The following is a 22,962-nucleotide window of genomic DNA, read 5'->3' as shown; positions in this document are numbered from 1 at the left end:
TAATAAGAGAATGCAGCTCTAACTTACATGAATTGCTTCAGATGGTAAGTTTACCCAACTTAACTTATTCACAATGGTTTAACTTGACAACTTACAAACAAAATAAATTAAACTGGTTCAACTTAATTCAATTCCTTGTTACCAATTGCAGCAATTAATTTAAGTTGGAGCCACATTCTCTGTTTACAGTGAAGGAAGCAGATAATCTTGTTGGGGCAGAGCAGAAAGATGCTCCGCCCATTTTCTTTGTTCGAACATACTGAAAATGCGGATTGAATTTCTGTTGAGTTGGTGTCAAAAAGTGGGTTAGGCTGCTTAATCCTGACTGGCACTTTATACCTTAGACTGTTCCCCTACAACAAACTCATCCAGTTGTGCAATAATATGTCATTAACCATTGGCTGGAGTCCTCAAACTTAAGTGTTGTTATACCTATAAAATAATCCTAACAAACACTCCATTATAAGACTAACTAAACCTGCAACCTTAATAGGTTTTAAACACATGCACCCACGCTTTCAATTTTCGGGAAACATATGAGGCTAAACCAGTGACAGATTAACCTGACAACAGCCAGCTGCATGTATCGCTCCGCCTAGCTCGTGAGTGAAGCTAGGCGGAGCGATACATGCAGCTGGCTGTTGTCAGGTTAGTGACAGATTGCAGCGATATTGAAAAGGGATTTGGCATTGTAAAATCAAACTAAATATTTAAGTTGCAAACTAAATATTTAGCTCAAAATTAAATATTTAGTTTCCATTCTAAATATTTAATTTCCTAACTAAATATACAATTGGGAAGCTAAATATTTAAATTTTCTAACTAAATATTTAGCACCAAGTTAAATATTTAGCTAGCTAGCTTGATGCTAGTGTTAAAATATCACCTCTTGACACTGGTGATCCTCCCTGAATTTGTTGATTACAGAGAACAAAGGCAACAGATTCAGTGAATGCAAATCAACCAAACATTTAATATATGAAACCAAATACAAAGATATCTTCGTAGATCAACACTTAAAGCAATACTGCAACAACATCCAGCCAGTGCTATCAGAGCTCTTGACCATCAAACTTCTCCTTTTAAGCTTAAACACCATATCCTTAATTATGTCAGCTGCAGGCAACTCCCAGATGCCTTCCTACAACTCCCCATCCCCTTTGGTTTCATTATCTGGTTCCTGACAAAGGGTTGTAGCCTCTCCTGTTCCTGTGAGCAAAAAGGAGGAGGACGAAAAGTCATCAACTCAGTGGGAGAGTATGACCCCAACACTTTAGGCTCAAAAGCTGGGTTGGGAAGCAAAGCCACTTTAGTCCTGTCTGAAAAGAATTTCATACAAGATGGATGGACTGATGAAGCGTTAATTTCACCTACGCGCTTTGCAGAGACCAGTGCCATCAGAAGCGCTGTCTTTAGAGCTACTACCTTTAATTCCACCTGATCCAGTGGTTCAAATGGTGTGGTGGTGAGCGCATCCAACACCAGGGGTAGATCTCATGATGGAGCAATGGGTCTAGAAACAAGGAGCTTCCTGCGAGCTCCCCGCATGAAGAGGCACACCAAGGGATGTTAGCCAACAGTTTTCCCCTTAAAGCCTTTGTGGCCCGCTGAGATTGCTGCTAGATAGACCTTAATAGTGGAAAGGGCTTTTCCCTATGAATCAGGTTCTGTAGTGTTAAGAGTTACCGCACCTGGTCGGCGGTGAAACACCCTAAGTGGACCCAGCTCTTTTTACCTGTCAGGCGACCACCAACTTACATATTACTTTGGATGCAAGATGCATGAAACAGACAAGTGTACTTCAAGTTATATTTTATCTACTAAAGACAGAGTAACTGTTACAGACACATCAGCGCTGATGGGCTCTTGATCGGCAAGAAGCCCCGATTGCTCATCACACAAACATTACAAAGGAGTTTAGGCTCACACCCATAGAGGGCCGTACACATCCAAAATGTGACATCAGTAGAGAAACTGTGTCACCTCCGGGATGCTATCTGACAGATATGAGATTGTGTTGCGGGAGCTCTAGCATCCTGTATCGTCTCGATAATATTTTGTGGGAGCCCTACGAACTGTAGGTTAAACCACTCCCATAGAGCCAGTCTTTCTGGGTGGGGGTGAAAAATCTGTCCTCGTGCCTGAGACAGCAGATCCCTGCGTGCAGGGAACGACCACGGCTCCTGCAGAGGAGCTGTGTTATCTCTGCTAACCAATGCTTTGCTGGCCAGTTGGGTGCAATGAGGATCATTGCCAGACCCTCTGCTCGTACCCTTGCTATTGTAGGTGAAATGAGAGCTATTGGGGGAAAGGCGTAAAGCAGAGCCCGAGGCCAGTGATGGGCTAGTGCATCTATCCCCAGATAGATGCACTAGCATTTATCTGGGAACGTACAAAACATGGACATGTATATGTACATAAAAACCAGCACAGACTATTTACAACACCCGCAAAGGTAGGCGGTTTAAAACTCACCGTCCCTCTTAAGCAAGACCCTTGACCACAGTTCGCTCCTCGTACGCCACTCAGTGGCAGCACACTGCTCCCTAAGGGATGGATTAAATGCAGAGACAAAATGTCCCCTTTGTGGGACTATTGAGAAATAACGGTGCAGAAAAATACCTAAAATAAAACAGCAGCGCTGAGAACACTTTTTTTTACTTCATAAATTATCATTGCCCGTCGGACAGTCTGAAGCCAAAGAGCTCAAATCAGAATATTTAGACACTTCTGTTCAGGACGTCAGTGCCATTGCCCATATTTCACCGACAGGGGGCGTGAGCGCAGCGTTGTTGACAGCTGTGTGCGCTGATGGCGACCTATCGACGCAACTGCGTATTCTGAATTCCTTTCAAAGCTACACAGCCTCCATGTAAATACATATCTCCGACGCACTCGATGATACTGGTGAGTTGCAATAACTTTACACATACATGACAAATACATGACATAAATAGCAACACGGTTTTAAAGCACTTGTTGAATAGAGACGGTGTTTAAAATGGGCACAGAAACCGAAAATTGCTTTGTTCTTGCAAAGTTATATCCTCCTAATATACAAATTAGGTTGTAACAGTTTACATGACTAAAATGTTCCCATCGCGCTACTTCCGATCTGCAAAAGAGGTTTGTCAAAAATAAACAGGGTTGAACATGTAATCTATTAAAAACTTGGCATGATCTGACAGGATGTGGATAAAAAGGCGTCACGGTTTTCAGTCACTGTTTTAGCGAACAAGGGCTATAAATCCTCATATGACACGTTCACTGAACTTGTATACCTTCTGTCACTTTCGCTCTGTTACACATTTTCCTCGAAAGCAGCAATTGTTAAAACAAAAATGTATGATCATTTTATATGGGAAATAATTTGAAACATGTCATACAGGGTTTTTTTTTTTTATAAATAAAAAAATCCTCACCACCCTCTAAAAACATGTCTGCCTGCTGGGAAAATTGCATAGTAGGCTTATTAATCATCTGGGAATGGCAGTTTAATTAATTTTACTAGTTGATGCAGGTCCCAAATCAGGTCCCATATCATGCAGTTGCAGCCAATTTACGACCATAATGTCACACCCCATATTATTCTTATACAACTTGCATTTGTTTTACTTATTTCGTACTATACATATTTCTTCATTTACTTATGTCAGCTGTCTATGTGTCATAATTGGGGTTATAAGGGAATGGACATGGATGTCAACAAAACCCAGATAGGCTGTAGTGTTTAAATGTTGCCAAGAAAATATTTGCCATAACTTTACACCACCAGCAGCTTGAACTGTTGTCAGAAAACTGGATGGATCTATTCTTTCATCTTTTTCACACCAAATTCTGATCCTACTTTTCTTAATGGTGCAGGCGTGCCGCTAAGACAAGGACACATTGCACCATACAGGCAACGTTTTTTTTTTTTTTCAATCTGTTACTGTCCAATTTTGATAAGCTGTGCAAACTGTGGACTAATTTTCCTGTTCTTATCTGACAGGAAAGGCACCCAGGGTGGTGTTCTGCTGCTATAGTCTATCTGATTCAGCATTTGACATGCTATGCATTCAGAGATGGTACTTCTCATACTATGGTTGTGTGTTATCCCAGTAGCTCAGGAGTTTCTAAAAAGCCTAGCCTGTCTGGCTTCGACAACCATCCCACGTTCAAACATCCACAGAGCGTATAGTTTCTCTAAATGAAGGTATCACCTCAAACCTGTGAGTACGCCGCCTCGTGTGGGTGTTTCACATAAAATTCCTGTAAAAGAGCAGTGTAGCAGAGACATGCTGCGTTGCTTTTTAAGGACCCAGAGGGCGTTACTTTGTTGCAACTTTGACACAGTGACCTCTCTGAACACACATTTGTACCATTTCTCTTCTAGAGTTCTCTGTGGGTATTTGCAGAAATGTCAACAAACCGGAGGCTCCAGATGAGATAATCGGTGAGGTTTCTCCTCATTTCCTCAAGCACTGAGGACCTCTGGACTTTGAAAGCATCAGTTTTCCTGAGACCTGCTCGTGGGGCTTCCTGATAACTACAGGATTATGTTTGAAGATCTGCACCACTCGACTCTGGGTTACTTGTTTGGTATCACTGTTTTTCTGCTGGTCCTCCGTTTTCTTTACTCAAGCTTCAGCTACCAAGAACAGCGGGAGCCTCCAGGACCCAGACGTCTTCCTCTGTTTGGTAACCTGTTTCAGGTGGATCTGAAAAGGCTTGACCGCAGTCTTTTTGAGGTGTGTGATTTGTTTTTTTTTTTGTTTTTTAAGTGTCATATTGTTTTATTTTTGCGAATCTCATGTAGCTGTTTGCTCTCATCAGTTGTCCAAAAAGTATGGACCAGTGTTCCAGGTGTACTTTGGATTTAAGAAGGTGGTGGTCCTGGCAGGATACAGGGCGGTCAAAGAGGCTCTGGTGAACCACGCTGAGGAATTTGGAAACAGAGAAATCACACCTGTTTTTCACGATTTTGCAAAAGGACATGGTGAGATCTATTTATTCTTCTTATCCCGGGGACGGTCACCGTTACTGTCCGTCCTCAAGCAAGTCTTCCTGTTCGGTTTCCAGGTATTTTGTTTTCCAATGGAGACTCGTGGAGAGAAATGAGACGTTTTGCCCTCACAACACTGAAAGACTTTGGAATGGGGAAGAAGATGACTGAAGAGATAATCGACGAGGAGTGCCAGCACCTCGTAAAAGAATTTGAACTATTTGAAGGTGAGATGACCCATGCTGAAGCAAACAGTCACACAAGGCACAGATTCAAAACTGGGTCAAGAGGTTCTACCACAACAACAAAAAAATGGGTTAAACAGTAAAGATGGAGTCAGCAGAAGCACTTTATATCACGTTTACTGTTAAATTAAAAACAGTCAAGTATGCTAACTAAATAGCAAGTAGATGTTTTTTAACCAACATATAAATTCATGAAATGTTTTAATTCATGATAATCTTTTTTTAATAAATATATATCTATATATATCTATATATATCTTTATCTATCTATCTATCTATCTATCTATCTATCTATCTATCTATCTATCTATCTATCTATCTATCTATATATATATATATATATATATATATATATATATATATATATATATATATATATATATATATATATATACATACATACATACATATACACATTTTCATTTCACTGTTTTAAACACATTTCACTCAATAAATAAGTGAAAATTTTAGGATGGATGTTTAGCTTCTTACAGTGACTTGCAAAAGTATTCATACCCTTTTAACATTTCCACATTTTGTCCTATTACAACCACAAACATAAATATATTTTATTGGAACACACAGTTGGCCTCCAGTAAGCAATCGTCAGGCAATTTCTGAAGGCAACTTGTAGCACTCAGAGAAAAGAGGGCTGACCACTTTTGCACAATGCCCTTTTCCCTTTTTTTGTTTGTAAAGAAAAAAAAATCATGTATAATTTTCTTTCTACTTCACAATTGTATACCACTTTGTGTTGACCTTTCACAAAAAGCAAATGTTTGTGGCTGTAATGTGACATTATATGGAAAAGTTCACAGGGTATGAATACTTTTGCAAGCCACTGTATGTGCAGGTTCAATAATGTTATCTTACAAACCTCTGATGCCTTCACAGAACAGCTGGATCTTAACTGGGATTAAAATACACACGGTTGGACTTTATTTGAGAATTAGTACCCTGATTTGAAGGCACTTATTTTGGAATATAAGTAAAGAGGGAACAATACTTAACATAAGCCACATTTATTTTTGAATTTGTATAAAAGCATTTAAACCATGTATCATTTCCCTTCCACTACGCAATAATCCACTACTTCGTGTCAGTCTATAACAAGCAATACTAACAAAATACATGAGAATTTGTGGTTTTAAAGGGACAAAATGTGAAAAAGCTAGAGTGCATGAATACATTTTAAGACACTAGTTTATTTTTCTGACAAATAAAATTTAAAATGTGTTGTTTTTCCATCATATCTTTTTCTTTCTTTTCTTTAACAGGAAAAGCCTTCAGCAACACACAGGCCATCAACTATGCTACTGCAAATGTAATAGCAGCTACGGTGTTTGGTAAGAGATTCGATTACAAGGATCTGAACTTCCAAGCAATGGTGGAAAGAGACAATAAAATCATACATCTGACGGGAACAGCTTCTCTGTTGGTATGACAGAATAACGTCTCTATTTTACAAAAATATTCACATAAGAAACATTGTACTGTTGCATGGCACATTGCAATGTGAGTTGTTAATTATTTGTTGAAGTGTGTTACCCTTTTCCAGATATACAACTTTTTTCCTTGGCTGGGTCCTTTCCTTAAAAACTGGAAGAATTTGATGAAGTATGTGGAAGACGGGAAGGCGGACGCAAGAAAGATCATAGAAGAGCTGAAGAAGAGCCTGGACCCTGATATCTGCAGATGTTTTATTGATGCGTTTCTGATTCGTAAAAAACATCTGGAGGTACGAATTGTAACTTCAAGAACTTCCTACTGATTCAAACGGGTAAACGCCGTCTTTTCTCCGTGTTGTACCAGGACTCTGGCGTCGAGAACCCGTACTTCCACGACGATAACCTGCTCTACAGCGTGACAAACCTATTCGCAGCTGGAAATGACACGACAGGAAATACACTGAAGTGGTGTCTTCTTTACATGGCCAAGTACCCGCACATTCAAGGTTCAAAACCCAAACTGTCACTGCTTCAAGTGACAGATTCTATATGAAACAGGTCGTATGGCGCTGTGATGTAGTTATATCAATTGGGTTTTAATGTGCCTCCAGAGCAGGTCCAGGAGGAGCTGAGCAGGGTGGTTGGAAACCGGCAGATTCGTGTAGAGGACAGGAAGAACTTGCCGTACGCCGATGCTGTCATTCATGAGTCACAGAGACTTGCCAACATCGCACCGTTTGCCATTCCTCATGCAACTAGCAAAGATGTTACATTTCAAGGCTATTTTATCCAAGGGGTCAGCTCTACTTTAGTCTTTGTTGTTTTTTAAAGATAACTTTTGCACAAATGTGACTGACGGCCTTTTCCCCCCCCAGGGAACGACGGTTTTTCCTCTTCTTACTTCTGTTTTGTATGACGGGACCGAATGGGAGAATCCTTACAGTTTCAACCCAACACATTTCCTAGACAGTGAGGGTAAATTCTGCAGGAGAGAAGCGTTCTTGCCTTTTTCTGCAGGTACTTGGCAAAATTTTCTTTTTACTTAAATAAATCTTTCACAAACAAGATTAAGTATTATATTTTTGGCACTAGTAGAGAAATTAGGGGCAACAAAGACGTATAAGCCTGTCCTCTACCCCAGACTCATTGCTACCAGAACTTGCTACCTAAAGAACGCATTTGTGCAATTTACTGATTCTTTTACTCTTTATTTGAGGTCGCAGAGTGTGCCCAGGAGAGAGTTTGGCCAGAATGGAGCTCTTCATCTTCTTCACCTCCCTCCTTCAGCGCTTTCGTTTCACCCCTTCACCCGGGACTTCAGAAGATGAGCTGGATTTAGCTCCTGTTGTGGGCTTCACCCTCTCCCCTCAGCCCCAGAAGCTGTGTGCTCTCCTTCGCAATTAAAGAAGGAAGCTGGAACAAGGACGGTCTACTAGTCACTATTAGTCACTACAACAACAGAACCACTTTTGTGGACAATTATAGCTGCATTAATCTAAACTGAGCAAATTGTATTAAGCAGATTTACTGAATATCACAAACTAATACATATAGGCTGGGCATAAAGATGTACTCCTGTACTCCTCATGACATAAAAGCATACCTATGTCCCAAGAGATCAATAGCCACTGGTTTTCTGCAAATATATACACTTGCTTCTCGTAATTAAATTGTTAATTCATTGTAAACTTTGCCAAATTTTTTGATCAATTATACATGTTCACAAATTCCCAATTAGGATTTTTTTGGGGGAAATTTAATTAGTTTTTTCTTTTCAGTTTTCTTCATCAGAAGTGACACAAACTAAAGGCAGTTTAATGTTTTATCTCTCAACGTTAGCAGCTACTGGCACAGGACTGGAAAAATTGTTACTGGACCGTTTTTATTCTCTTTCTGCGTTGCATAATATGAGTGAAAGAGAGAAGCAAAACACAGAATGCTCTGTACTTTCCCTTGTCTGAGAGAGAGAGAGTCAGTCAGGCCAGGGTGGAGCTTAACAGCTTCCTTCCACTTTGTTTTGCTTTGTCTTTGGCATTTGAAGTAGATAAACTGGATCCTAAACAACGGTCACCCCATCTCCTCTTTCTTCATGGCTTAATAGGTTCACGGATGGCTTATTGACCTCATTTTGAAGATGTTAGAGTTTAAACAAATTCCAGGCAGAAGTTTAAAACTGTACCGATCCGTTGTGGTGAAGAGAGAGCTGAGCCAAAAGGCGAAGCTCTCGATTTACCAGTCGATCTACGTTCCTACCCTCATCTATGGTCACGAGCTTTGGGTCGTGACCGAAAGAACGAGATCCCGGATACAAGCGGCTGAAATGAGTTTTCTCCGTAGTGTGTCTGGGCTCTCCCTTAGAGATAGGGTGAGGAGCTCAGTCATCCGGGGAGGACTCAGAGTAGAGCCGCTGCTCCTCCACGTCGAGAGGAGCCAGTTGAGGTGGCTCGGGCATCTGGTCAGGATGCCTCCTGGACGCCTCCCTGGTGAGGTGTTCCGGGCACGTCCCACCGGGAGGAGGCCCAGGGGAAGACCCAGGACACGCTGGAGGGACTATGTCTCCCGGCTGGCCTGGGAACGCCTTGGGATTCCTCCTGAGGAGCTGGCCCAAGTGGCTGAGGAGAGGGACGTCTGGGCCTCCCTACTGAAGCTGCTGCCCCCGCGACCCGACCCCGGATAAGCGGAAGAAGACGGACGGACGAAGTTTAAAACAAAGCGAGGAGCTTCAGCGTTACACAAAATAAAGTATGTGATTACTGGACAAAACTTTGACCAAGCAAACTGAACTCAAAGTTTCGGGATTTTGCAGTGTATACCTGTGATGACGGTCCTGCCTGACTGGCTGTGTGCTCACATATTTCCTCGCAGTTTTATAGTAAAAAAGAGTGACTCTACTTTAGGTCACACAGCACTCAACATTGCAGACCTGCAGCTTTGTGATACTTAAGTATAATAATATGCAACAACAAAATAAGGTTAGCTAATAAATAGTTTTTTGCAACAGTTTACTTAAATTGTGGCCCATACCTCCAGACAGACCTGGTGTAGCAGAGTCAGATTTAAAGCCTGCCTTGTGACACATTACACTAGGCTATCATCCTGCAGCGCATTTAAAAACGGTTTTCTTGCTGTTTTATGTTGCTTTTGAAGTAACTGCTTATATTTAGCCATCGACATTTCACTCCATTACCTGAAAACACCATAAATTATGAAATGAAAACACGCTCTGGATCAAAATCTGCTCTTTATTATTATTATTATTTAAAACAGTTCAGAGTTATAAAAGTTAACAGTTCAAGATCAAGAGTTTTATCTGACATTTCCACCAAGGTACACTGGAATTTTTGTTGCATGTTGCAGTTTTTGTTGCATGTCCTGGTGATAAATAAAAAAAAATGTAAAAAGTGTGAACGTATTTCGTACTCTGGATCACAGCCTCTTGTTAGAAAATATAAAAAATTGGCCTCTCCAAACAAGCTGTCTCTTGGTTTGCACATTACTTGGCAAGTAGGAAGCAGTGTGTTCAGATAGCTGCAGTTGGTCTCACCTTTCCTGAGGTCACACAAGGTGTACCTCAAGGCTCAGTCTTAGGACCCATCCTGGTCACGATCAACGTTATTAATCTGTGTGCAAACTTATTAAACGCTTCCTAACATCTTTAATAGGAGGATTCTGTAAATAACTGCTGTTTTAATTCAATAGCATGGACATCGTTTCCCTTTACACAACCGAAATGCATTTTTGCACAAATGCCTTTTTTGCACTGTTATTTTGCACATTAAAAATGGTTTGTTTGTAAATTCTCCTGCATAATGTGACTGCACACTGTTTTTCTCCTGCACTGTCATATGTTAACGTTTTGATCACTGCTGCACTTTATATCGCAATGTTGCCATAATCTGACTATACTCCTATAAGCTGTGTGCCACGAAATTTCGTTCCGTATGCACTCTGTACATACAAAATGACAAATAAAGTTGTCTAAGTCTAAGTCGTCTAAATTCCTGCAGTCCGCCTTTGACGCAGTACAGATCCGTCACAAGCAACTGAAGCTGGTTTTTAAATGCTGAAAAATCCAAAATAGAGCTTTTTTCAGATTCATCCGTTTCCTCTGAGAACTTACACATAATTATAAGTGCCAAAAGTAAAAGACTGGAGCTATTAACCAGGTAAAAGTACCTGGGATAAATTTTTTGAATTTGATCTCCAAATTAAGGGTTGCCTACAGTTCTTGACTCCAATGTACTGCTGTGCTCTGAGATTTATCACTGCTTGTAGCTGCCTCACCCACCCACCACAAACTTGGGTCCCTTTTCTTGAATGTAAGCTAATATACACACACTGGATGTGTGTGTATATTATAACATTATAACATTCTTATTGGGTTGATTCGTACTTATTTATGCCTTCATCTGACTGAAATGGGAAGGACATATTTCGTTTTTTTTTTTATTGGTTGTCACTGTTGTCTGTCTTGTCTACTATGACGTGTGATGCTGCCTTTCTTGGCCTGGTCACCCTTGTGAAACAGATCCTGGTCTCAATATATCTTTTATCAGAAAAAAATAAAATATAAAAAAAGAATATTTATGATCTGCTTTACATTTTTGTCAAGATAAATTAGAAAACAACTGTGTTAAGCTATTGCTGTATGTATTGCATGGTAGCTACTTTTATTATTAATCCTAAAAACATTAAATGTACCTTCATGACAATGCTACAGTGAACTTAAAAGAAACACAAGCTCGGGTCCTTTGGTCGCCGTGGAAACTAAGGTCCTTCCACCTTGATGCTACTGAGCGGCTGGTCGTGTGAAGAAGGTTTCGTGACCTGCTGCGTAGATCCGCTGCAGTCTAAGAAAGTCCTCGCCGAACAGGCGCTGGAGAAATCGGACGTCTTGCTCTCCGGTGATCTGTACGTCTGGGTGTGTGTCTGGTTGTATGTGGAGACGTATGACTGCGTGTAAGGTGGCATGAGCGCCTGGCCGCTTTGCTGTGGGTACGCAGCGGTATAGGTTTGTGTCTGAGAGGGAGTGTGAGTTAAAGGAAGGCTCTCTGCGCTGCTACAAGGCGGAAACCCGTTTATACTGGTAGGGCTCATTCTCGGAACTTTAAAAGCTTCGACGTTTTCCATTCTCTCTAACGCGTGATAGCCCGGCTGAGTCTGGCTGCACTGAGGGAACGAGCCTTGGCTAAAAGTGAACGTATCCTGGGCGAAGGAGGAAGCGGCAGAGGCCGCTGGCAGAGACGACGGCGAGGGAGTTTTGTTGAGACGCTGCGGAGTTCTGCCGCTGGGTCCTGTTTTAGAGGCGAGTGTTTGGAGGGTGCTGAGGATCTGCTTCTGAATCTGCGTCTGCTGCGACTGCTCCCTCTCCAGGCGGCACTGCTGGTCCACCAGCATCTTCACTGCCAGGCCAAGGCTGCGCACCTCAGAGCCAAGGGTCTGGATCTGGTCCTGCAAGCTGCCCCTTCCTCTGGTGTCGTGGACTGCCTGCCCCTCGCCGTGAGCCGCGGCGTTTTGAGTCCTGGCGGACTGCAGGCGGAGGATGGCCGCCGGACCCGAGGACGTCAAAGGTGCCGGCAGGCGATTAGGAAGGCGAATCCCGACACGCGGAGGAGGATGAGGGGAGCGGATGCTCATTCCTGGTCTCTGTGCAGCAAAGCGCCGGGAAGAGCTATTACCTCCAGGCTGCCCCTCCATAACAGTCTGAAACAATAAAAACAACACATTAAAGCGTGACTATGCTGCAACCTTAAAAAAGGGGACAGCTCAGATTTGCATTTACCAATGTAGTTTTACTTCTCTGCTGGATGATGCTATCATGTTGGATGCTAATTGATCCTAATCAGAGTCTAGATAAAAACTATACAAACACTCCCAAGTAAACACGCTATACAGGAGTAGGGATAGCATTGCTTTGTAGCCCTTTAAGGTTTGCAGGGTTCTCACCTTCTCAGTGGTCAGATCATAGGTTTCAGGTTGCTGGGGTAGAGCGTTGCTTAAATCTGAACTCTGAACACCGGCCTGATCTCTCCTTAGCAACGCTGCCACCTGGAGGAACGACGGCTGAATAACAAATTAGAGAAACATCTTTTAACGACCCGTACAGCTTTAAAGCCACCAAACAAGTTTTCCCACTTCAAACTCTGCAGGTACCTTTGTCTTGTGCGACAATGCTCTGTCCAAAAGTCTTTTCCGGGCCGCCAAGATCGAACTTGTGGCTGGAGAAGGTGTAACTCTCCTTCGCACGAGCGCTCCGGACCCAGTTAACGGGGAAGACATGTTCGGAGCCGTTTCTGCTCTGGTTACGGCGGGCTGGGTCCCTCTTTGCTGGCCAGGCTGTGCGAGGGAAGTGACGCTGACAATCTGGATGTCGTTCTCCTCCCTGTTACCCCCGGGTTGCTGCTCGGGCCTGCCGCTGCCGCTCGTCTCCCCGGATCCGGAGGCATTTGCGTTAGCCTCTGAATTTGTGGACACCTGTTTGGAGAAGTCGGCGGCGGCTGCAAACTCAGCGCGATGAGGCCCGTCCCGTCTCAGGTTCTGTAGGTGAACATTGCTCCACCTGTCTTGCGCCGGAGCCTGCGGCACCAGCGTGCCACCCCTGGCCTCCAGGGGTCTGACCCTCCCCGGTGGCCTCCCCTGGACCTCCCTCAGGTACAGGTAGATGGCCTGGGCCGACACCTTGATGTTCTCCAGCTCCAGCACAGCTTTGATTTTGCGGAAACTGAGCCCGGCCTTCCGCAGCTCCACCACTTTGTGTTTGGCAGCATCGTCTAGTCGGCCCATGCTCTTTCAGTCTAGATAAAGCCCCAGCCCAGGTGGCAGTCCCTGCAAAGATTCGGAAAAAGAAACACGTCAGTAACAGCTGATGTGTTTAGAGCTGCTGTCACACCGTCAGCTTGGATCATATTTACTGTAAGTGCATCTAAATGAACCAAAGTGCTTTTTGGGGAACATCAAGCCCCGTCTGGTTTTTGAAGCATGTCCGGTGCTTTGGATGCGCATGTGTCTGTTTGGTCTAAACTATATATAAAGGCTGGTTGTGTTATAGCGATACATATTAATAACTAACACTGAAGGGGGGTAAGATCAACATTTCCAACATGCTTGGATAACTGCTAGGACTTCATCTGGTCCTTTTGCTCTTATTTCCGTGTTTAAAATAATATAGTCTCCTGGTAGAAAACTAACAGAGGACTGATTACCTTAAAAATATTCACATAGAGTTATATTTTCAGGAGTGCCTGTTATAACCAGTCAAAGATTTAGTGCGCCAATCTTAGCTGGTTATGTCCTTACAGGGATGTTTTATGACTTCAGTAAATTTAGGAAATCTCTGGTACTATTTGAATGGCATTCAAATGAGTTCTGGGATTTGCATTCAGCCCTTCGCTGTGTTTTTTTTTTTTTTGTGTGGTTGATCTGTTTTTGCATATTTGATATTTATATTGTGCTAAATAGGTAGAGTGAAGAAACCTGAAACTAAACCAGTGCTTCCTCGTGACATGTCTTCCAACTTCCTCTTTTCTGCCTTGTAATTTTTACTCTACGTAAAATAAGCAGTGCAACATTAATCAGCCTCACGCAAAAAAGGGTAGTTTTGAAACATGTCGTGTTTTTTTTTTGCCTTTAACTGAGACATTTTAAGAAACCCCTTTCACTGACACAAGTTCCACAAGATCAAAAGTTTACAGAGGCATCAACCAAATAGTATGTGTTGAAACCATGGTGGTTGCTTTTAGTGAGATCCATCCTTTTTTGTCTGCAGTTCACAGTTTTTTTTTTATTTATCACCAACATAAAAGAGACACATACAGCCAGATAAGCAGCATAATCTTTTAAAACAGATTAATAGCGACTTTCTTAGACAGCGGCATCAATCTAGCTCAACATACACCATATATATATATATATATATATATATATATATATATATATATATATATATATATATATATATATATATATATATATATATATATATATGTGCATGTGTGTGTGTTAGAAGTCCCGCTCCAAGCATGGTTTGTTGTCTTGCACAACAAGCTGAAGGTCATCCTACTAGCTATTACATTTTCAGCACGATGGACAGCATGGCCTTGAGTGACTTTATTAATAAATTTAGGACATTCTGATTCCCCATATTATCCAACTGGTAGCAAGCAATTGTACACTTTACTGATAATGATAAGGTGATCCAGGAATCTATATAGCGGGAGCAGATAATATGTCAGCAGCAAGTTTCTCCAGAAAAACCAATATGCACATCTTAAAACAAAGGGATCTGTCTGTGACTCGTCTTGTAATCCAAGAGACAACTTCACATTGACGAAACAAGTGAATTGCTACAGACGAGGCTGTGGTTCACACCATAAACCATGTCTAAATCATGTGATGATGAACTGGGTTGATAGAGACTTACTTACCCTATAAAACTACTCTATTAGAAAAGTGCCCCCTACTGTTGAATGATGCCACAACATATATTCAAGGTTTGTGTATCCTTTGCGCCGAAATAAGACCTCAGGACTTCAGACACAACATCACGGTGACGTCTTGCAATGAATGCAGCAATGTGTTTGTATGGTAGCCCAAACTGTAAAAAAACATAGCCTAATTAGTTCATCCGTATCCATTTTAAAGAACACGGTTGTCCGAAATACTCATGCGATCATGCGAGAAAGTATCTGGTGCACACGAGAGAGTATATATTTTTTTATTTCTATCCAGTGTCCCTTTAGGGGCTCAGTACTTAGCCCCCTTTAATTGGATAACCCCCCCCCAAAAAATGCAATCAGTTGCCTTCAGAAGTCCCCCAGTTAGTAATAAGAGTTCACTTGCTTGTAATCTGTGTAGGCCTCGGAGATATGTTAGAGATAAATCAGTGGATACGTTTAAAGCAGCATTAGAATAGAAAACCATATGCTAACCCCTGAGCATCTCTCCGTGCTCCACTCAGTCCATCATCTGAAAAGTGGAAGCATATGACAAAACAGCGAACCTTCCCAAAAATGTCCGGCCACCTAAATCGACGAGCTGTTTTAAGAGAGCATTGATTCCAGAAGTAGCAATTCTGGAGGAGCTGCAGAGGTCCACAGCTCAGGTGGAATAATCTGTTGGGAGTCTTGGGACAGCCAAGTTTCATGCACTCCAAAAATCAGGTCTTTACAGATTAGGGGGCAAAAGAAAGCTATTACTGAAATGAAGACTAAAGCAGTTCTGTCAGCAATTTGTCACAGACACAGCAAACACGTGGAAGGAGGTGTTCCAGTCAGACGATATGATCCCTACGTTTAGCAGAAAAACCTCTATTACCTTATAAACATTACATTAGTTGTGAATTTGTGAAAATCCAATTTGTACCAACTAATTTAGGACATTCGGGAATGGTTGGGCTGTTTCTGAAAGCCAGTGAGGAGGGTGGCCGGGTGGAGCTAAATACAAGAGAAAAAACAAACAAACAAACAACAACACACGGGGAAAATATATTTTAAGTCTGTGCTTGTAACGTGACAGAATCTGAAAGAGGTTGTAGCACTTTGCAAGGCACGCTAAATGAGGAAAAGAACTAGATCTACAATGTTGACAATATCTTCGAATGCGGACAAAATCAATTATAGATTCAAAATAAAGGCGTAACTACATTGTAATAACTTGTTATAAACGACTGGCTATATGGCAGCCTTAGCCAATCAGTTTTACACGTAAATGCTTATACAGGGCTGCATTAATATAATTCCCATGTGCAGGAAAGTTACAGCGGTTAGCTGAGCTAGCTAACACAACAACAGCCAAAATAAAGTGCAACGCTTACCCTGCGGAAGTCCGGCGAAAACAACTTAGCTGGGCCGCTTTTCAAGTAAAAAAAAAAAAAAAAAAAAAGCTGAATTCAGTTACGATTTGATTTTCTGTTTCCACGGCGCTCTCTGGTACGCAGACGCGTAAACCTCCCCTCGTCAAATAACGTAAAATAAACAAATGATTATAAGTGGCGCTCAAGCAGGCACGCAACTTCCGCCGTCGTCATCAGTCCGCGACGTCCTCTCAGGCCGCGAGTGGTTCTAGCGAAACCTCCTGGTCCGAAAAAAGAAATGTAAGTGCACGTTTTTGTTGGATTCTAATCTATACGGGGGTAATGTGTATTTAATCAATTCCGAAGCATTTAACGCTCCACATATAGTCGTATCTAGCTAGCTGTGAGTTATAGGAGACGCTGGGCGGCTGGGTGACGGCAGCTTGTTTTCAGGTGGTGGTGTGGGGTTCATTCAATGGCGGCCTGCTTTATCCGAGAGTCGAGCCTTTTCGCTGATGCACAGAACAACATTCAATTCTGAGCTCATTCCTAACACGGTTATGGCTAACATCCATGCACTTTACAACCAAAAACGGTTACATTTAATCAGTCGTTTGTATTTTTCATATCGCTATAACAATGACGCTTCGAAGCTTCGTTGACCAATGCGCGCTCTCTGCTTGACGATCCAGGAAAATGGTTTTGTTTGCGTCTCGCAATTCGGGCTGTATCGCGAGTTAAAATCGCGTCAACAGTAAAGTTAAAACCATATTTGTGTCATCTGTTGGGGGTATACAATGCGTCTCTGTTTGTTTTAATGATCCAGGAGATCTGGGCATTACTTCATATTAAAACATGTGCTAGTTTGAACATTAAGATTTAATGTGTGCACATACCTAATGGTTATCAAGTATATAGCTTTGTATAAAGATGGTCTAAATATGCTAAATGTATTGTATGGTAAAGTGATTGCACCATGAGTGCAGCCAGTAACAACAATATCTTTCCTGCACCATATTAATATTATGATGCAGGTAACGTTGAATAATATTGCATATTAGTCAAAGTTAAATTAGTCAAACTCTGCAACGTGTACATGACAGACACAGGATTGGAATTACATTACTCTCAAACCAATTGTGCGATAAATATATATATATAAAAACACACAATCATAAAATAGAGATATGCATAAAATGAATAAAATTATTAATGACTTTTAGTAGAATAAGTCATGGTCATAGTTTTCATAATTTCACTCAGTCACATGTTGACTCTCATCGGCACAGTAAACAAAATCTTCGCTGATGTATTAGTAAATCTAAGATGCTCCCCAGCCAGTAGAAGATGTTGTATTATGGGAGCCTTGTGAAGTAAAAGCAGAACATATTATTATAGTAGTCCAAAGTGCAGCTAAATTTAAGTTATGGTGCACTTTGATGACTGAAATATCACTGCTTTTTCTGTAATAAAATGGTCTAGAGTTTTTAATTCAATTCAATAAAATAAAATTTGTATTGCTATTACATTTTTAACTGATAACACCAACTAACAGACATAACAGTACATTTAAAACTCTGACATTCTGGATGAAAAACACTATATAGACTAGAGGTGAACAGTAATTCAATATCGACATATATCGTGATATAAATGTTTTCAATAACAGTGAAATTAAATTTCCAGAATTTCGAAATATATTAGTCTGATTACAGCATTTGTCGCTGACTGGCGTTCTGGGTTTTATATGATTTTATCTGGTTTATTTTTCAAAGCAAATATTTCTAAAATGTTATATTGAAGGAGTTTTATAAACATGGCAAAATAATTGTCATCAGATCGTACAGGCATCTGTTGTGGGCATTCTTTGGAGTCTTTCTGAGGCTTTTATTTTGTTTATATTGATATCGTTATTATATCCTGTTGACTGAAATTAAGAAATGTATAGGAAATTCCTGTTGGGAGAAGGATTAGACCCGGTGTTCATTCAAAATGTTTGGTTGCTGGGCAAGGGAGTTAAAAAAAAAAGTTCTGTTAGTGCTTTCTAAACAGGTTCACAACTTTTTTCCTAAAATATAATTTTTTTGTTTTTTCTGCTCAAGCTAATTTCTTTGTATCTTAAAGCTGCTTATAAGACAAGGTAGCCAAATGGGTATTATATCCCATGAAATTGGCCATGTTGCTTTAACCTGTCTATGAAATCAACTGACTCGTGAATATTCTTTGAATTTCATCAAGTAAAGGGAAAATGCATAAAAAATGATACCAGGTTGCTAGGTCTACAGTTTCCTTTGAGAGCGGACCTACAGATTCCAACTTTCTGAGGAGTATGATGCGCAATTTAAAAAATTAAAAATCCACTTCAGGTTTTTTGACTGAAAATGAAGAAATTACAAAAGTATTTCAACGTGTATATCGGTGCATATTCCCTCGCTTAGACCTTCAGATTTTTACTTACCTCAAAACAAAGTGAATCAAAGTACATGGTGCTGAGTGCTTCACAGTTTGACCTGTCCGTTAAAGAGAACTTATTCCAGTCTTATCCCTAGCTGATTGATGATAATTGGTGCATCTTTAGTATGTCTACATATATATGATGGGGGGGATTGACCTGGAGCGGTTTATGTTTACCTGCATAATGTAACCAATCTACCATTGATTTTCCTATGAATTTAGGGCACCATCACCCACGAAGCGAAAGGAGGATGAGAAAACAAAGGATAGAGGTAAAGAGAAGACTGGTACGAAGGAAGGAGACAAGGAGAGGGGAAGGGAGAAAGTGAGGAAACGCCGTAGTGCTTCCTCTGGTAGCAGCAGTAGCAGCAGGTTCGCATTTTTTCTCAAATCTGGAGAGATTTAGAAGATGTGCCATGTACAAGATAATATTTAATGAAAATATTTTGTTGCTTTGGTTCTGGTCCAGATCGAGCTCCTCATCCAGCAGCAGCTCGGGTTCCAGCTCGGGTTCTTCAAGTGGATCCAGCTCTTCTGGTTCCAGCCGCTCCGGATCTTCGAGCTCTCGTTCGTCGTCGTCCTCCAGCTCCTCGGGCTCCCCGAGCCCCAGCCGCAGGCGCCATGACAACCGCCGCCGTTCCCGCTCACCGTAAGAATGTCCTTCAAACCTTGATAACATTTTGGTTTTCATTCTGAAACTCGAGGAGATTTAATTTATTGCTTAATGACTTTGTAGCTCTAAGACACAGAAGAGGGGAGATGATAAAGAACGAAGGAAGCGAAGCCCCACCCCCAAACCAACCAAGGTCCATTTAGGAAGGCTGACCAGGAATGTGACCAAGGTTAGTGGAAGGAGTCAGAGATGACCTTCAACGTTTTCCCCTCTATAACATTACTCCAGCTTTGCCATCAGTTGTGTGTGAGTGTGTCATTGTAAGGTCCAAAGCTGGGTTGGTTATGTAAATTAGGTCCACTGATGCTGAGATGGTCCATCAGTGATCTGGGCACATAGAGCTCCATTCATAACAACAGCAGAGTCCTAAATCCGATTAAAGATGGTGACGCCAAACAATACAGTGTTGTGCAAAATGCTGCCTTTCCAAATTTTGATTCTTCAATAAACTCCTTTGACATCAGCTTTTGTTTCAGCATGGGATAGAGAAAAGGCTAATTTTACAAAAAGTAAGGGTTAGAGGGGGAGTTGGGGATAGGGTTGTGTACCGAATTCAGTACTTGTATAGGTACCGACCGAATCCCATCGGTACTACCGGGTACCGATTCACGTAAAATCAAATGGTACCGAGTTTCGGTACATAAACACATCACTATAGCACTGAGATACCTGAAGAGGTGCCAATTTTCCATGCCGAACATGAACACAGCATTGCACTCACAGGTGTGTGATGAAGTCAGTCGCCTCTGGTCCAGTAAGCAAAGCGTGGCTGACAGAAAGCGCCCAAAGTCTGGCTCCACTTTCTCAAATGCGCTGCAGATTACACTCGCTGCAGATTACACTCGCAATTTCTCGCTCTATTTAGCGACTTTACATCCATCCAGCGACGTTTTTTCAAAAAAGCGACCAGCGGAAATGTAGCTACTTTCTTCCGTTATCATGACTTCCCATGAAATTGCTAATCGTTCTGCAGTTATTGTTTTGGGAGAGCGGCGAGTGCTGCTGAGAGCCTCCTCAGTATATTTATTAATTAATTAATTTTTATTTATTTTTTTCTTCTAAAACTTGCACTAAAATAATTCCCTGAATTTTATTGACAGGTGCCTTCACACACAGCTTCAGTCCGGTATTCACCTCGTTCACTCTGCCTCTGATAACACACGGTTTTATGTGCGATGGATTCTGGCAATGTATTAAAATTCATAAATGATTTAATGGGGTTTATTTGTAGATCCAAGCAAGTTTATAGATTGAAAAATAAATGTTAAATTGAAAAATCTGGGGATTTTATTAAGAAACTAACATTTATTATTACATAAACACACAAGTATTGAAAGTAGGTACCGTTGAGTAGCGGTGTTGATTCCCACGTACCGGGTAACTGTTCAAATGTGAAAGGTTTGGTTGCTGCGGTATTTATTCAACCACGCAGCAGAGCATGGCATGCTGCAGCTTGAAGGGGGAGCTCAGGCCAACAGAAACCCATCGGCTGCCGTTGGCTCACGTTGTCCGGGAGGTTTACAACAACGCCTTTGTGTTTATATTGTCTGCCACGAGTTTCACGTGTTTTCTTTTGCCTGTTCTCCACGTGTTAGCAGACTTTTAAGACGTCCAGTTTGTGCGCTGCTGCTGGAAAAAACTGCTACAGTTTGAGCTAATTACAGCATAACTTAGACAAAGACAAGAACGCTGGATTTGTGCCCGGAGATCACTGAACCAGCAACACTCCCGAGCAGGATTGACCCCCTCAGCCGTCAGTGGACTTTAATGGTTTTTACACTAGCGGCCCAGTTTGGAGCTGCGCAGGACTGATGGCCAGAAACAAAAATAAAGGGTTACGTTTTGGGGAAACAATGTTCGGGGGCAGATCGCCAGAACATGCCCTTTGTTTTCAAAAGAACAATTAAGAATTTTAATCCACATTTATAATCTCTTTGATTACAGTAGAAATATCGAAGAATTGGTCGTTGTATGCTCTCGGTCTGTTTATGCTCCAGTATTGATCATAGGGCTTCTTGGTTTAACAGGATCATATCCAGGAGATCTTTTCTACTTATGGAAAAATAAAGATGATAGAATTGCCCATGGATAGGCTCCACCCACACCTGCCCAAAGGCTACGCCTACGTGGAGTTTGAGACTGCCGACGAGGCTGCAAAGGCCCTCAAGCACATGGACGGAGGTTGGTGTTCGTCTCAGTGCCTGTTTATTACTCTGAGAATGCATGCAATGTTTTTATCTGAATATGCCTTACATACAGTTGAACGTGTTTTTCCCCCTTCTGATTGGTCCTTCTCTTCTGCTGTACAGCGTAACTTTAAATTTAGCTTTTTTTTAGCGTGTTTTTGCATCTCTACAGGTGTTTTTTACGTTGTCTGTATATTACATGTGCATTCTGAGCTGGTGTCTCAGCAAAATTTCACTGTAGTTACGTAATGACGATAACGACTCCTGATCCTTGATCTGTGTCCACTGAATAACTCCCTTCAGGTCAGATTGACGGGCAGGAAATCAGTGCAGCTGCTGTGCTGACTCAGCGGGTTCGTCTTCCACCTCGCAGACTGTCTCCTCCTCCTCGGAGGATGCCCCCACCACCGCCAATGTGGCGCCGCACCCCGCCGCGCATGAGGAGAAGGTACCGTCTGAGAAATATCTTGTATAAATTTAATTTTGCTTCCTAGCATCAAATCTTTACGCCACTGTTTCTTTTTGTCCGTCCAGGTCCCGCTCCCCGAGGAGGCGGTCCCCCGTACGCCGCCGCTCCCGCTCCAGATCCCCGGGACGCAGGCGCCACCGCTCTCGCTCCAGCTCCAACTCCTCCAGATAAACAGTTGTTTTCCATTCAGATATCACATGTTTTCATAGATTCTGACACCAGATCAGCAGCAGCCCTTACTTTCTCCATGACCTGGACAAGAATCAGATCTTCTTTGTTGCCATCTGTCTACATGACGAGAGCGCGGTTGCTTTTCTCTTTGTCATATTTTGGGGTAAAGTTATTCTGGAAAGTTGGCTCTCTTTTTATGTTGTCCCAACAGACATCTACCAATGTTTAGTTTGAAATGTAACGTCTTTTTACCTTGTATTGAGTTTTTAGACATTGTGAAAAAATAAAAACAGCAGAACCTTGGATATTCTTATGTCTTCCTTTTCTTGACCTTTCGTGGCTTAACACCCACTAGATGCTGCGTTCTGTTTCTAGAACCTGTTGGTAGTTATTACAGGCTTTTGACTCCATCTTGAAAAGTCTGGTCTGAATAAGTATTGGAAGAAGGTTCATTTCCAGACTATACTCCTATATTTTCTGCAAAATAATGATCTTTATTTTTAAGATTGAACTTCAACTTCCTTATCAGCCAATGAAATACC

General features: G+C 41.7%; 3 protein-coding genes across 4 annotated transcripts; 2 read left to right on the top strand and 1 right to left on the bottom strand.

Annotated features, from left to right (window-relative positions):
- The first annotated feature begins 2,767 nt into the window (after positions 1-2,767).
- LOC105924696 (cytochrome P450 2K1) lies at positions 2,768-8,843 on the top strand. Of its 2 annotated transcripts, none has more exons than XM_021315493.2 (10): positions 2,768-2,907; positions 4,376-4,730; positions 4,816-4,978; positions 5,062-5,211; positions 6,507-6,667; positions 6,788-6,967; positions 7,042-7,183; positions 7,289-7,473; positions 7,553-7,694; positions 7,901-8,843. In XM_021315493.2, exons 2-10 carry the CDS (start codon positions 4,539-4,541, stop codon positions 8,014-8,016), a joined length of 1,431 nt encoding a protein of 476 aa, XP_021171168.2. In that variant the 5' UTR covers positions 2,768-2,907; positions 4,376-4,538; the 3' UTR covers positions 8,017-8,843. The 2 variants fall into 2 exon arrangements, with proteins under 2 accessions (XP_021171168.2, XP_012715945.2); XM_012860491.3 differs by having other exon boundaries at positions 2,772-2,907; positions 7,894-8,843.
- A 2,080-nt stretch (positions 8,844-10,923) lies between these two features.
- Positions 10,924-16,628, bottom strand: LOC105924683. The gene is made up of 4 exons (XM_012860478.3): positions 16,489-16,628; positions 12,831-13,502; positions 12,624-12,740; positions 10,924-12,380 (listed from the first exon to the last, which is right to left on the bottom strand). The coding sequence occupies exons 2-4, from the start codon at positions 13,458-13,460 to the stop codon at positions 11,445-11,447; spliced, it is 1,683 nt and encodes a 560-aa protein (XP_012715932.2). The 5' UTR covers positions 13,461-13,502; positions 16,489-16,628; the 3' UTR covers positions 10,924-11,444.
- A 20-nt stretch (positions 16,629-16,648) lies between these two features.
- Positions 16,649-22,723, top strand: LOC105924722 (RNA-binding protein with serine-rich domain 1). The gene is made up of 7 exons (XM_012860509.3): positions 16,649-16,767; positions 19,144-19,293; positions 19,391-19,570; positions 19,658-19,763; positions 21,622-21,775; positions 22,084-22,228; positions 22,315-22,723. Coding segments are annotated over exons 1-7 (843 nt in total). The 5' UTR covers positions 16,649-16,765; the 3' UTR covers positions 22,421-22,723.
- The last annotated feature ends 239 nt before the right edge of the window (positions 22,724-22,962 follow it).

The sequence above is a fragment of the Fundulus heteroclitus genome, chromosome 16, assembly GCF_011125445.2.
Source record: "Fundulus heteroclitus isolate FHET01 chromosome 16, MU-UCD_Fhet_4.1, whole genome shotgun sequence".
Taxonomy (NCBI): domain Eukaryota; kingdom Metazoa; phylum Chordata; class Actinopteri; order Cyprinodontiformes; family Fundulidae; genus Fundulus; species Fundulus heteroclitus.
The sequence above is the reverse complement of the archived record's forward strand: the minus strand, read 5'-3'. Positions and strand labels throughout refer to the sequence as shown.